The 15357-nt window shown below is 43.6% G+C and overlaps 1 protein-coding gene across 1 annotated transcript; it reads right to left on the bottom strand.

Annotated features, from left to right (window-relative positions):
• Window positions 1–245: 245 nt before the first annotated feature.
• Window positions 246–1882, bottom strand: LOC112582210 (DDB1- and CUL4-associated factor 12-like protein 2). Its single transcript, XM_025276574.3, has one exon. The coding sequence runs from the start codon at window positions 1820–1822 to the stop codon at window positions 419–421; it is 1404 nt and encodes a 467-aa protein (XP_025132359.3). The 5' UTR covers window positions 1823–1882; the 3' UTR covers window positions 246–418.
• Between the last annotated feature and the right edge of the window lie 13475 nt (window positions 1883–15357).

A 15357-nucleotide genomic window follows, 5' to 3' on the forward strand; every position in this document is an offset into this window, starting at 1 on the left:
CATCTATCTGTGATGAAAAACGACCAAAACAGTATCATCATAATACTGGTAACAGAAAAAGAAAATATACAGAATTGTAAAACCATGACTGCCAGGCATTAAAGTGAGAGAATACATAAATGACTCAAACAGTAAACAGAACTAAGAATCAGTCAAACTTTTTGTGTATAATTCAAAACGACACTATTGGACAGGTGTATAAAAGTGTTAAAGCCAAATTTTGACTGACTGAAGGGTAACTCCACTCTCTAGGTCGCCATCTCTCTTTGCCTAATACCCTAAGCAGAGGTAAACTGGATTTTTTTAATCTGAAAGATAAAAGCCACACAGACTCAGAAGCACAAACACAGGGCAAAGGAGAAAAGCGCGAGGGGACCGGAAGGTAAATCTGGGCACTTTGAGGACAGGGCGGCCATCCTTAGCTCCAGAGGCCTGCATAGTTCCCACGGAGGCTTGAAGGAAGAGGGCCGCCAGCGACGAAGAGCTTCATCTCCGGCCAGTTGTAACAGTGGGTGTAGAGAGCATTAGGCAACTCGCCCAAGGCACTGAAGTAGTTCATCTGCAGGTCATCTTGGTTGAGCCAGCCTCTGCCACAGATCAGCCTGAACCTCTTCCCTGTGGGCCGCGGAGAGGAGCGCTGGCTGTCAGAGACCTTCTCCTCCAGGAACTTCTGCGCGCGGAAGTCATAGAAGAGCAGAGAGCCGTGGCCGGTGCCCACGGTGACGATGTGCTCATAGAAGCTCAGGGAGCGCACACCCGTGCTGCCCTCGCGGGAGCACAGATACCGGATGCTCTGGTGATCCTGGCGCAGATCCAGGAAAGAGATATGGGACTGGGAGCCTACCGCGTACAGGGACAACTCATCGCAGTAGGTCAGGCACACGTTGTCTCTGCAGTAAGGCAGTCTGATGGACAACAGCCTGGACAGGGTATTCTGGGCTTTCCACAGGTGGAAGTAGCCATCCATGGTCACGGCTCCCAGCTCCTGCCTCTTGGCGCCGAAGGCCACAGCTCGCACCTTGCAGTTACCTGGGTTGATGTCGGCCCTGGGGACATCCTCCACTTCCATGGGACGGATGTGGGCATACACGGAGAGCCCTGCACCAGGGTGCCAGGCCATGCTGCTCCGGAATATGTCGGGGTCTATCTTCCAGATGCCCAAGGTGCCTTCGCGGGAGCCGCTCACCACCACCGTGTCGCTCATCCAGTCGACGGCGAAGATCCAGTCTTTGTGGCCGTCGTCGCCCAGGCACAAGGGATCCAGCGTTGGCAACCAGTAGATGGCCAGGCTGTTGGGGTTCTCACCCCTGGTGGCCAGCAGCGTCTTGGAGGGATTCAGCTGGAGGGCATGGATGCCGCAGCCCTGCTGGGCGTGGGCCGGCGAGTGCCGACGATCCCTCATGAGGGGGATGCGCGTTACCTGGCTGGACTGCACGTCCACCACGAAGAGCGTGTTGCACTTGGTACCGCACACCACCTGCCTGGCGTTCAGCCACTGCGACGCGAACACCTTGTCCATGGCGCCCAAGGACAGTTCGCGCTCCTGCAGCAGCTCTGGCAGCTTCCGCACCGCGAGGCCATGCAGCTCGCTATCGAAGCCTGAGAGCCCCGCGCGGCCCCGCGCGCCCACCTCGCGCCCCTTCAGGTAGTCCACCAGTGAGCGCCGCACCACCGTCCGCTTGGGCTTCTTGGGAGGCTGCGGGCCGTCTGCGTGCACCGCCGCCGAGCCCGGCGACGACGAGCTCAGCGACGACGAGCCCTCTGCGGCCTTCTGCGGCACAGGCTCTTCCCGCGTCTTCTTACCTGTTTGCTGCAGGGCCATGCCGGGCGGCGGGCGGGTGGCGGCGTGGGAAGACAGGGCTGGCGAGCCGGGCGAGGAGTCGCGGTCAGGCGAGCGGAGCGTGGGCGGCGCGCGGCAGCGAGGGCGGCGGCAACGCGGTTCCAGGTGGGAAATGCTGCCGACGGCGAGGGCTGAGGGAGCGAAGTCGACTTGGGACAAGGACGACGCGGGGGCCGAGCGCAAGGGGGCGCAGGCGGCGGGAGGGGCGGACGTGGGAGGCCAGGTAGCACGTGGCGGGCTGGGAGGGGTCAAAAGGGGGCAGGAAGGAGGGGTGGATGGAGCCTCGGGGCGGGGCTTGAAATTCACCCGGAACCAGCGCTCCTGGATTCCCGACGTGGGGGAGGGGGGTGCGGAGGCGGGGGGGGAAGAGCCAGCTGGGGGGCTGGTGCGTGGCAGGGCACTTCGCCTGTGGGGTTGGGTGAGATGAGCCTGGGATGTGCTGGGGGCCTGGCTCCAGGACCCCAAGCTGGCCAAGTGGGCCTGTCCTGAATCCCCACTAAATAATACGGGGTATTTTGCCAACCATCAGACAGCAGTCAATCAGCTTCTGCTTGAACCTAGACAGACTCAACCAAATATATGTGCCTGTGTGTTTAGGTTGGAGGTGCCAGCTTGCCTTGTAACTCAGAGCCCGGAAAACGTGGAGAGGAATAGTCAAGGGGAGGGGCAGCTCCCTTCCTGCACTTTGGTGCTGTTCTCAACTCTCAGTTCCAGAGGCAGATGCTTCGGCACAGTCCCCTGGGGCTTTGGGAGAGGTCCTGCGGGATGGGCAAGATTTTCACAAGCAAACATGGAGATAAAGAGCTTTCGGGATGGAGGCAACCACAGGGACAAATGAGAGTATAAGTGTTCAGAGTGAAGGCTTATTCTTAGGAGGTGGGTGTTCCATACTTTTCTTGGCCTCATCAGAGCAGCCAGTCCCCTGGCAGGCTCCTACGGAGGCAAGCTCATTTAGTTACACAGTTAAAAACATGGCGCCCGGAGGCTGGTGCTATGCTAAATGCTAAGTCACTTCAGCCGTGTCCAACTCTCTGTGACCTCATAGACGGCAGTCCACCAGGCTCCCCCGTCCCTGGGATTCTCCAGGCAAGAACACTGGAGTGGGTTGCTATTTCCTACTCCAGCGCACGAAAGTGAAAATTGAAAGTGAAGTCGCTCAGTCGTGTCCGACTCTTCCCGACCCCATGGACGGCGGAGCCGCCCAGGCTCCGCCGTCCATGGGATTTTCCAGGCAAGAGTACTGGAGTGGGCTGCCATCGCCCTCTCCGAAGGAGGCTGGTGCTTGGTAGCCATTCTGCACAAACACCCCTCCTCCTAACAGAAATATTAATACATCTGATGATTGGGGGGGGGGAGGATACACGGGGAGATGGATTTGCTGTTCTGACTTATGGGGAGCCCATGGGAGCTACTCTGTTGCTGCTTCATTCTTCTTTCCCCTGCCCTGTTTATTTTTCACCCTGCTCCCCTCACTTTTTTTTTTTTTTTTTGCAATGTTAGCTCAAATGCGCAAGTTCCAAGTACAAACTATGGGACCTTTCCACCACTGTAGTCCAGCTGCTTCATTCCAGTGTTCCCCAACACTCCTCTACACCCCAGTTCTGATTATTTCCGGCATATTATTCATCTCATAGCAACACATGTCCCTTGCATGGGCTGGTGGTGGTGAAAATGAGAGCAGGGACTGCTTCATAGAGATAGCTGCATTTTTGTATTTACAGGTGTGGGTGCGGGGAAAGAACATTTCTGAAAGAAGTAACCACGTGTGAAATGGCACAGAGAGTGTAGAGAACAGGTTCACAAACTTTTAGTGTATGTGATAATGGTAGAGGCAGCTTAATAAATATACACGTTGTTGTTCTTCAGTCCCTAAGTTGTGTACTACTCTGCGATCCCGTAGACGGCAGCACTCCAGGCTCCTCTGCCCTCCACTGTCTCCCAGAGTTTGCTCAAGTTCATATCCATTGAGTCTGTGTGGCTGTCTAACCACCTCATCCTCTGCAGCCCCCTTCTCTTCCTGCCCTCAATCTTTCCCAGCATCAGGCCCTTTTCCAATGAGTCAGCTCTTCATAGCAGGTGGCAAGAGTACTAGAACTTCAGCTGGGTTTCAGTCCTTCCAATGAATATTCAGGGTTGATTTCCTTTAGGATTGACTGGTTTGATCTCCCTGCTGTCCAAGAGACTCTCAAGAGTATTTTCTGGCACCACAGTTCAAAAACATCAATTCTTCAGTGCTCTGTTTATGGGCCAACTCTCACATCCATACGTGACTACTGGAAGAAACATAGCTTTGACTAGAAGGACCTTTGTTGGCAAAGTAATGTCTCTGCTTTTTAATATGCTATCTAGGTTCGTCATAGCTTTCCTTCCAAGGAGCAAGCGTCTTTTAATTTCATGGCTGCAGTCACCGTCTGCAGTGATTTTGGAGCCCAAGAAAATAAAATCTGTTACTGTTTCTACTTTTTCTCCTTCTATTTGCCATAAAGTGATGGGACCAGATGCCATGATCTTAGTTTTTTGAATGCTGAGTTTCAAACCAGCCTTTTCACTCTCATCAAGAGGCTCTTTAGTCCTCTTCACTTTCTGCCATTAGAGTGGTATCATGTGCATGTCTGAGGTTGTTGATATTGCTTCCCTCCCTCCCCGCTCCATCTCCCCACTTCCCTCCCTCCCTTGATTCCAGCTTGTGATTTATCCAGCCCAGCATTTTGCATGATCTACTCTGCATATAAGTTAAACAAACAGGGTGACAATATACAGCCTTGTCATAACTCCTTTTCCAATTTGGAACCAGTCCATTGTTCCATGTCCAGTTCTAACTGTTGCTTCTTGACCTACATACAGGTTTCTCAGGAGACAGGTAAAGTGGTCTGGTACTCCCATCTCTTTAAGAATTTTCTACAATTTGTTGTGATCCACGCAGTAAAGGCTTTAGTGTAGTCAATAAAGCAGTAGTAGGAGCTCCTTTGCTTTCTCCATGATCCAACAAATGTTGGCAATTTGATCTCTGGTTCCTCTGTGTCTTCAAAATCCACCTTGTACATCGGGAAGTTCTCGGTTCATGTACTGCTGAAGCCTAGCTTGTAGAGTGTTGAGCATTACCTTGCTAGCATGCGAAGTGAGCACAACTGTGTGGAAGTTTGAACATTCTTTGACGTTGTGCTTCTTTGGGATTGAAATGAAAACTGACCTTTTCCAGTCCTGTGGCCACTGCTGAGTTTTCCAAATTTGCTGACATATTAAGTGCAACACTTAAACAGCATTGTCTGTTAGGATTTTGAATAGCTCAGCTGGAATTCCATCCCCTCCACTAGCTGCCTTTATAGTAATGCTAAATACATTGATCAAAAGACAAAGATTGGCAGAATGAATTAAAAAGAAAACATGATTCAAAAATATGTTTTCTATAAGTAACTCCCTTCAAACATGACATCAATAGATTGAAAATAAAAGGATAGAAAAATAATACAAGCATTAGTCATAAAAAATACAAGCTATATTAACATCAGAAAAAGTGAACTTCAGGGTTGAGAAAATTACTAAAGACAAAGAGAGTCATTATAAAATGCTAGAAGGATCAATCCACAAAGAAGGCACTACAATCCTAAATTTGTAAGTGCCAAACAAGAGGGACTCCATGATCAAGTTGGATTTACTCCAGGTATGCAAGTCTGGTTTGACATCAGAAATTCTGTGCAAACTAACGTATCAAGAGTACAATGAAAAAAAAAAACAAACCATATAATCTTATCAACTGACAGAAAAACAGTTGACCAAATCCAACCACCATTCATGATAAAAACTCAGCAAACTCAGAATAGAAAAGAGCTTCTTCAACTTAGTAAAGAATATTTATAAAAACCTACAACAAGCATCCTATTGAAAGGTGAGAAGCTAGATGCTTTACCTCTAAGAAAAGAAACAAGGCAAGGGTTTCTGGTTTCACCACTTTAATCCAGTATAGTATTAGAATTTCTACGCAGTTTAATAGGGAAAGATGAATAAAAGGCCTAAAAATTGGAAATAAGTAAACAAATGTGTTCCTATTTGCAGATGAAATGATTGTGTATGTAGAAAGTCCTAAGGAATCTAGGAGAAGAAATTCCTACAACTGATAATTGAATTCAACAGGGTTGTAGGATTCTCAGGATTTGGTTATATTTATGTATACCAACAACTAGCATATACAAACCAAAATTAAGAACACAGTACCATTTAAAATCATAAAGATAAAATGAAATATTTCCATATAAACTTATCAAAATATGTATAGGATGTATGGTTAAAAAGAAAAAAATACTAATGCATGAAATCAGTTAGGATCTAGGTACATGATATGTTTATATTTTTGAAGACACAACATAGTACAGATGTCAATACTCCAGAAACTTACCTGTAGTTTTAATGCAATTTCTATCAAAATCTCAGCAAGGTATTTTGGAGACATAAATAAACTTGTTCTAAAATCTATATGGAAAGGCACAGTCCCTATAAAACAATCTTGAATACAAGAGAAACGTAAGAGGAATCACTCCACATATCTACAGTAATTAAGATAGTATGATATTAGCAGAGCTATAGACACAGCAAACAGAACAAAGAACATAGGAATACACACACCAAATATTTTAATCCATGTTGTTTCCAGACCTTGGCTCTATTTATAATAGCCAAAGTCTGGAAACAACATGGATTAGATATTGCCCTTCATGAGATGGATGGTTAAACAAACTGTCGTCCATCTATGTCATGGATAATGACTCAGCAGTACAAAAAGAATAGACTACTGATACATGCTCTAACTTGAATGAATCATCTTTTGAAGTTGACTTTTATATTGAAAAAAATTTAGATATTTTTATGTGGTTCAGAATAAGGGAACAATGAACAATGTTTAGGTGGAAAAGGTTTAGTTTTTTAACTTTTTGTTTTGTATTGGCGTATAGCTGATTAGCAGTGTTCTGATAGTTTCAGCCAGACAGTGAAGAACTCAGCCATACATATACATGTAAAGGAAGAATCTTGAGGAAATTATGTTGAATGAAGAAAACAAATGTCAAAAGGTTAAAACACTGCATGGCTCCATTTACATAACATTTTTGAAATGACCAATTTATAGAAATAGACAAATTAGTTAGCAAGCGTTAAATGAAGTGGGAGCTGGGAGTGAAGTGGCTCTGTCCATAACAGGGCTGCAGTAGGTATCACTGTAGTGATGGAAATGTTCTAAGTCATCACTGTCAATGCCAATATTCTGGTACCGATACGCTGCTAGGGTTTCTCATTGGAGCAAACTGGGTAAAGCATAGACTGAATCTCTGTGTTATTTCTTACCATTACGTGTGAATCTAAAATTATCTCAAAATAAAAATTTAAAAATCATGAGAAAATAAATCATGGAACAAATAAAATTTGTTAAGATAGAAAAATTTTAAAAGAAACTATCAGCACTCCTTTGTCAATAGGTCTAACACTGACCTATAGTCAAAGCTATGGTTTTTCCAGTAGTCATGTACAGATGTGAGCGTTGGACCATAAAGAAGGCTGAGTGCCAAAGAACTGATGCTCTTGAACTGTGGTTCTGGAAAAGGCTCTTTAGAGGTCCTTGGTCAGCAAGGAGATCAAAGCAGTCAATCCTAAAGGAAATCAACCCTGAATATTCATTGGAAGGACTGATGGTGAAGCTGAAGCTCCAATATTTTGGCTATGTGATGCAAAGAGCCAAATCACTGGAAAAGACCCTGATGCTGGGGAAGATTGAGGGCAGGAAGAGAAGGGGACAACAGAGGATGAGATGGTTGGACAGCATCACTGGCTCAATGGACATGGGTGTGAACAAACTTCAGGAGATAGTGAAGGACAGGGAAGCCTGGTGTGCTGCAGTCCATGGGGTCACAAAGAGTCAGACACAACTGACCAACTGAACAACAACTAACACTGACACATTGGACTCTGCTTACAATTGTGCAGCCTGGCCTCTTGACTTGACAGAGGCCTTTAGAACATTTGGGGGCTAGGGCAGGGGAAAACATAGTCAAGCGCCACTCTTTCTCCTGGGCAGCTCTCACCTCACTGTGCACAACTGTCAGGCACCTAATAGAATTGAGCAGAAAGAAAACATTTAGCATTGCAGACCCCCCCCTCCCCCCATAAATGTACCTAAGGAGGCTGCAACCTAACAACCTCAGTGAGGTCCTGGAATCAGGATGCTTTCTGAGAATGGTCAAACTTCCTTCTAACTGTGCAGGTTAGATGATTGAGGTTAATGTACTGACCAGCTGCTTCTTTAGTAGGTCCAAATGAAGTGTTTAAAAGAGTGCTTTCACCCCCTCCCACGACTTCCAGTAGTAGGCAAAGGACTTCCCACAATTAAAAAAAAAAAATCCAAGAAGGCATCCTTGATGTTTGTCTGCTTATTTAAATATGATATACACAAAATACTATGCCCATATATTTCATACTTTCTTGAGGAGATGTAAAAGAGATTTAATGGATTAATGCAATGCAGATGTATCCTAGTATTTTAGTAAGAGGTACCTGGAGTTTACTTGTGTGTGGTGGATGATGATATGATGATAATAATATGAAAGGGAGATGATATGGGGGAAGGAGAGAGAAAGAGATAGGGATGGGGCAAGCAAAAAGGAAAGACATAAATACCCTCCAAACACAACATATATGATATGATTACATATTTACATTTATTTAAAATTGCATATCAGTGTGTATAAACATAATTTTTAAATAATAGACAAATTTACTGTTTTATATTTTCTTTGGTACCTCAAGTTATAGTCTTGTACTCACTGCTTAGAGATGTCGTCTAGTGGACTGTTATTTACTGAATGTATTAGTAAGACAGGTAGTATGCTAAGTGCTTTACATAAATTATTTCATTTAATACCTACCACAACAACTGGAGCCCTGGATTATCTCTCCCATTGAACATATTAGGGATGTTCAGTTCAGTTCAGTTCAGTCGCTCAGTCGTGTCCGACTCTTTGCGACCCCATGAACTGCAGCATGCCAGGCCTCCCTGTCCATCACCAACTCCCAGAGTCCACACAAACCCATGGCCATCGAGTCAGTGATGCCATCCAACTGTCTCATCTTCTGTTGTCCCCTTCTCCTGACCTCAATCTTTCCCAGCATCAGGGTCTTTTCCAATGAGTCAGTTCTTTTCACGAGGTGGCCAAAGTATTGGAGTTTCAGCTTCAGCATCAGTCCTTCCAATGAACACCCAGGACTGATCTCCTTTAGGATGGACTGGCTGGATCTCCTTGCAGTCCAAGGGACTCTCAAGAGTCTTCTCCAGCACCACACTTCAAAAGTATCAATTCTTCTGCACTCAGCTTTCTTTATAGTCCAACGCCCATATCCATACATGACCACTGGAAAAATCATAGCCTTAACTAGACGGACCTTTCTTGGCAAAGTAATGTCTCTGCTTTTGAATATGCTGTCTAGGTTGGTCATAACTTTCCTTCCAAGGAGTAAGTGTCTTTTAATTTCATGGCTGCAATCACCATCCACAGTGATTTTGGAGCCTAGAAAAATAAAGTCAGCCACTGTTTCCACTGTTTCCCCATCTGTTCACCATGAAGTGATGGGACTGGATGCCATGATCTTCGTTTCCTGAATGTTGAGCTTTAAGCCAACTTTTTCACTCTCCTCTTTCTCTTTCATCAAGAGGCTCTTTAGTTCCTCTTCACTTTCTCCCATAAGGGTGGTGTCATCTGCGTATCTGAGGTTATTGATATTTCTCCTGGCAATCTTGATTCCAGCCTGTGCTTCCTCCAGCCCAGCGTTTCTCATGATGTACTCTGCATATAAGTTAAATAAGTAGGGTGACAATATACAGCCTTGACGTACTCCTTTTCCTATTTAGAACCAATCTGTTGTTCCATGTCCAGTTTTAACTGTTGCTTCCTGATCTGCATACAGATTTCTCAGGAGGCAAGTCAGGTGGTCTGGTATTCCCATCTCTTTCAGAATTTTCCACAGTTTATTGTGATCCACACAGTCAAAGGCTTTGGCATAGTCAATAAAGCAGAAATAGATGTTTTTCTGGAACTCTCCTGCTTTTTCGATGATCCAGCGGATGGTGGCAATTTGATCTCTGTTTCCTCTGCCTTTTCTAAAACCAGCTTGAACATCTGGAAGTTCACGGTTCACATATTGCTGAAGCCTGGCTTGGAGAATTTTGAGCATTACTTTTCTAGCGTGTGAGATGAGTGCAATTGTGCGGTAGTTTGAGCATTCTTTGGCATTGCCTTTCTTTGGAATTGGAATGAAAACTGACCTTTTCCAGTCCTGTGGCCACTGCTGAGGCCAAATTGGCTGGCCTATTGAGGGCAGCACTTTCACAGCATCATCTTTCAGGATTTGAAATAGCTCAACTGGAAGTCCATCACCTCCACTAGCTTTGTTCCTAGTGATGCTTTCTAAGGCCCACTTGACTTCACATTCCAGGATGTCTGGCTCTAGGTGAGTGATCACACCATCGTGATTATCTGGGTCATGAAGATCTTTTTTGTATACTTCTTCTGTGTATTCTTGCCACCTTTTCTTAATATCTTCTGCTTCTGTTAGGTCCATACCATTTCTGTCCTTTATCGACCCCATCTTTGCATGAAATGTTCCCTGGGTATCTCTAATTTTCCTGAAGAGCTCTCTAGTCTTATCCATTCTGTTGTTTTCCTCTATTTCTTTGCATTGATTGCTGAGGAAGGCTTTCTTATCTCTTCTTGCTATTCTTTGGAACTCTGCATTCAGATGTTAATATCTTTCCTTTTCTCCTTTGCTTTTTGCTTCTCTTCTTTTCACAGCTATTTGTAAGGTCTCCCCAGACAGCCATTTTGCTTTTTTGCATTTCTTTTCCATGGGGATGGTCTTGATCCCTGTCTCTGTAGAATGTCACGAACCTCTGTCCCTAGTTCATCAGGCAGTCTATCTTTCAGATCTAGTCCCTTAAATCTATTTCTCACTTCCACTGTATAATCATTAGTAATTTGATTTAGGTCATACCTGAATGATCTAGTGGTTTTCTGTACTTTCTTCGATTTCAGTCTGAATTTGGCAATACGGAGCTCATGATCTGAGCCACAGTCAGCTCCCGGTCTTGTTTTTGCTGACTGTATAGAGCTTCTCCATCTTTGGCTGCAAAGAATATAATCACTCTGATTTCCGTGTTGACCATCTGGTGATGTCCATGTGTGGAGTCTTCTCTTGTGTTGTTGGAAGAGGATGTTTGCTATGACCAGTGCGTTCTCTTGGCAGAACTCTATTAGCCTTTGCCCTGCTTCATTCTGTACTCCAAGGCCAAATTTACCTGTTACTCCAGGTGTTTCTTGACTTCCTACTTTTGCATTCCAGTCCCCTATAATGAAAAGGACATCTTTTTTTGGGTGTTACTTCTAAAAGGTCTTGTAGGTCTTCACAGAACCGTTCCACTTCAGCTTTTTCAGCGTTACTGTTTGGGGCATAGGCTTGGATCATTGTGATATTGAATGGTTTGCCTTGGAAACGAACAGAGATCATTCTGTCGTTTTTGAGATAGCATCCAAGTACTGCATTTCGGACTCTTTTGTTGACCATGATGGCTACTCCATTTCTTCTAAGGGATTCCTGCCCACAGTAGTAGATATAATGGTCATCTGAGTTAAATACACCCAAGGCAATGGCACCCCACTCCAGTACTCCTGCCTGGAAAATCCCATGGATGGAGGAGCCTGGTAGGCTGCGGTCCATGGGGTCGCTACGAGTTGGACACGACTGAGCGACTTCACTTTGACTTTTCACTTTCATGCATTGGAGAAGGAAATGGCAGCCCACTCCAGTGTTCTTGCCTGGAGAATCCCAGGGACGGGGGAGCCTGGCAGGCTGCCGTCTATGGGGTCATGCAGGGTCGGACATGACCGAAGCGACTTAGCAGCAGCAGCAGCAGTCCATTTTAGTTCACTGATTCCTAGAATGTCGACATTCACTCTTGTCATCTCCTGTTTGACCACTTCCAATTTTCCTTGATTCGTGGACCTGACATTCCAGGTTCCTATGCATTATTCCTCTTTACAGCAATGGACCTTGCTTCTATCACCGTTCACATCCACAACTGGGTATTGTTTTTGCTTTGGCTCCATGCCTTCATTCTTTCTGCAGTTATTTCTCCACTGATCTCCAGTAGCATATTGGGCACCTACCATCCCGGGGAGTTCCCCTTTCAGTGTCCTATCATTTTTCCTTTTCATACTGTTCATGGGGTTCTCAAGGCAAGAATACTGAAGTGGTTTGCCATTCCCTTCTCCAGTGGACCACATTCTGTCAGACCTCTCCACCACAACCCTCCCGTCTTGGGTGGCCCCACACGACACGGCTTAGTTTCATTGAGTTAGACAAGGCTGTGGCCCGTGTGATCAGACTGGCTAGTTTTCTGTGATTATGGTTTCAGTGTGTCTGCCCTCTGATGCCCTCTCGCAACACCTATTGTCTTACTTGGGTTTCTCTTACCTTGGACGAGGGGTATCTCCTCACGGCCACCCCTCCTGACCTTGAACGTGGAGTAGCTCCTTTTGGCCCTTGTGCACCCATGCAGCTGCTGCTCCTTGGACCTGGGGTAGCTCCTCTCGGCTGCTGCCCTGACCTCGCTCCTCTCGGCCACCGCCCTGACCTCGGGCGTGGGGTAGCTCCTCTCGGCCCCTCCTCTCGGTCGCTGCCCCTGACCTTGGGCGAGGGGTAGCTCCTCTAGGCCATGCTTCTGAGCGGTCTGTCGCAGCAGCCGGCGTGATTGTGCGTGGTCCATTACAGTGAATTCAAAAGAATGTCTAGCACACGCTAATTAGAATATACTAAGGAGAATCCCATCTCTTAATCCAATATACCAAGTCTTGAAGGTAAAAAGACTCTTAGCAAGAATATCTAGAAGACTGTATATGAAAAATATCAAACTTCATTATATATATATATATATACACACACACACACATACACACAGATGTTACAGTTCTCATTTATAACGAAGTGAGATGCTCCTAACCATCAAGAAAGCCAAATAAATCTCATTTACAAATCAGTTTGTTCAAAATATATCAGGCATTTATTATGCCATGCACTTTATTGAGGAGTAAAGAGTCAACATTTAAAACATGGTTTTGCAAAATGCTCACAATATTAGAAATATATGAGTAAATCAGTAGTGAGAGCAAAGTGTGATAAAATATAAAATTTGGGGATTGGCTTGAAAGAGATCTTTAAAACAGGAAAAGCTGCTAGCCATTTTGAAACGCTGCAAAATTTATAAATATAGATGGCCAATCGAAGAGATTAAAAATGTCTTGGCATTCCACCTTTATATATTCCAATATATTTTTCTGATAATAAAAGCAGCAAAATTTTAAGGGTCTAGAAGGAGACTAGATCTTTCCAAATACACAATATTTTAAGATGGCTATTTTAGAATAGTTACTTGCTGAAAATATTCAGTTATTTACTGAGAGGTTCAATAGCTTCTTGTTGGTTATGTAATCTGACCTGTAAAACAGACTGGATAGCAAGAGGTAGTTTGTTTCATCCATTATTTAAAACAGATTTTCTAGCAGTACACTCGGAGTTTAAAATTCGTTTCAGGTGTTGAAACTTTCTATGATGTTTTGCTCCATCAACTGCCACTGAAAGTGACATTTCCTCTACTTATAACTCACTTTATTTCCCAAGACACTCCTAAGAAACTTTAGGCTAAGGTCAATTGTAAGAAACTTATATCCTTGGGCAGAATATAATTACTAGTTACTTCTGAAACTAAATTTTACTATAGGTATTTCCCTTGAAAATACACCAATGATAACAATTAAGGTATAACTTTTCCCTTACATCTAGTTAGGAATATTAGATGTGCTCAAATAAATAAATTAGCGATTAAATGTATTGAGAATTTTTTCAAGTGGCAATTCAAAGTCTAAATTTCAAATTATCCAACCTAGTAGACCTTTTAAAGAAAAATATATAAAGAAAACAGATTTTCTATATGTTTGATATCTTTCAAAACTCCCTTGCCCCTAACTCATTATGATTTCTCCCCAAAATAATCATAGGTTTATATTCTGTTCCACATGTAGCATACTATTAATACTTAAGGGTTGGGCTGGAATGTTTGTATAATCAATTATAAATTGAAATGAGTTTAAAAGCAGCCCCTGACACCTCACACCCCATGAAGATGTCACTGTCAAAGAAAAAGGAAAACAGAAAATAAATGCTGTTGAAGCTATGGGGAAATTGGAACACTTGTGCACTCTTAGTAGGAATGTAAAATGGTATAGCTACTATGGAAAACAGAAATCAAAAACAGAATTACCATAAGATTCAGCATTTGCATTTTTGGTATCTATCCAAAATAGCTGAAAGCAGAGTCTAGAAGACTCTTACGTTCATAGCAGCATTATTCACGACAGCCAAGAGTCCATCCAGTGTCCATCAACAAATGGATGGATAAGTACACTGTAGTATATACAGACAATGGAATACCATTTAGTGTTTAAAAGGAAGAAAGTGTTGACATGATACAACATGGATGACCCTTAAGGAAATTTTATTAAGTGAAATAAATTAGCTACAGAAAAGGGAAATATTGATTGATTCTACTTATACGAGCTAGCTAGTATAGTCAAACTCAGAGAGAAAGTGGAATGGCAGTTGCCAGGAGTTGGTGGGGAGGTAGGAATGGAAACATTTTGTTTAGTGTGTATAGAGTTTCAGTTTTGCAAGATGTCAAAGTCCTGGAGATTAGTTGCACAATGCAAATATACTTAACAGTACTGAGCTGTACACTTAAAAATGTGTAAGATGATAAATTGTATGTTGTGTGTGTTTTACCACAGTGGAAAAAAAAATAATTAAAAAAAAATCCCTGATCATTAAGAAGGCAACCAAGGAAACATTTTATATTATTATTTCTGGAGGGACAGTCAGTCTTCACATGATGCTGCTGAAGCCATCTTTTAAAAAACTGACTTAAATATCCAAAGTTTTTAAAAGTTTAAAGTAGTAAGGAAAAACAAAGCATTATTTATCATCCCCTGGGAGTTTCAATAAGCCAAACCCCTTTTCTTAGGGTAATATTCATAAAGAAAGACCAGAGAAAAAGAAAGAAGAAAGCTGTTAGGCATAACATATAAAGATGTAGAATTTTCTCTGGCTGGTGATAAATGTATACAGAGCAAATCAAATTACAGGATGTCCTATTTTAAGAAACCCCACTTTCTACACAAATGAAATAAGACTTAATTTATCACATTCTGAAAGTATGCTTTAATATTCTTTGAAATAGGGGGTTCCATTACATCACTTAGCATTTATTTGAGGACTTAAAGTACTTGTCTCAGAGGTGGAGGCAGTGGCAACATGTTAGAAACCACTGTCAATTGGAAATCAATCCATAATCAAGATGACACTTCTAAAATTATAATGTAAATCAATGAGGAAATATGTGATTCCATTTTTAAAAATGTGCTTCATGTACATAA

Source organism: Bubalus bubalis, chromosome X (assembly GCF_019923935.1).
Source record: "Bubalus bubalis isolate 160015118507 breed Murrah chromosome X, NDDB_SH_1, whole genome shotgun sequence".
In the NCBI taxonomy this organism is placed as follows: domain Eukaryota; kingdom Metazoa; phylum Chordata; class Mammalia; order Artiodactyla; family Bovidae; genus Bubalus; species Bubalus bubalis.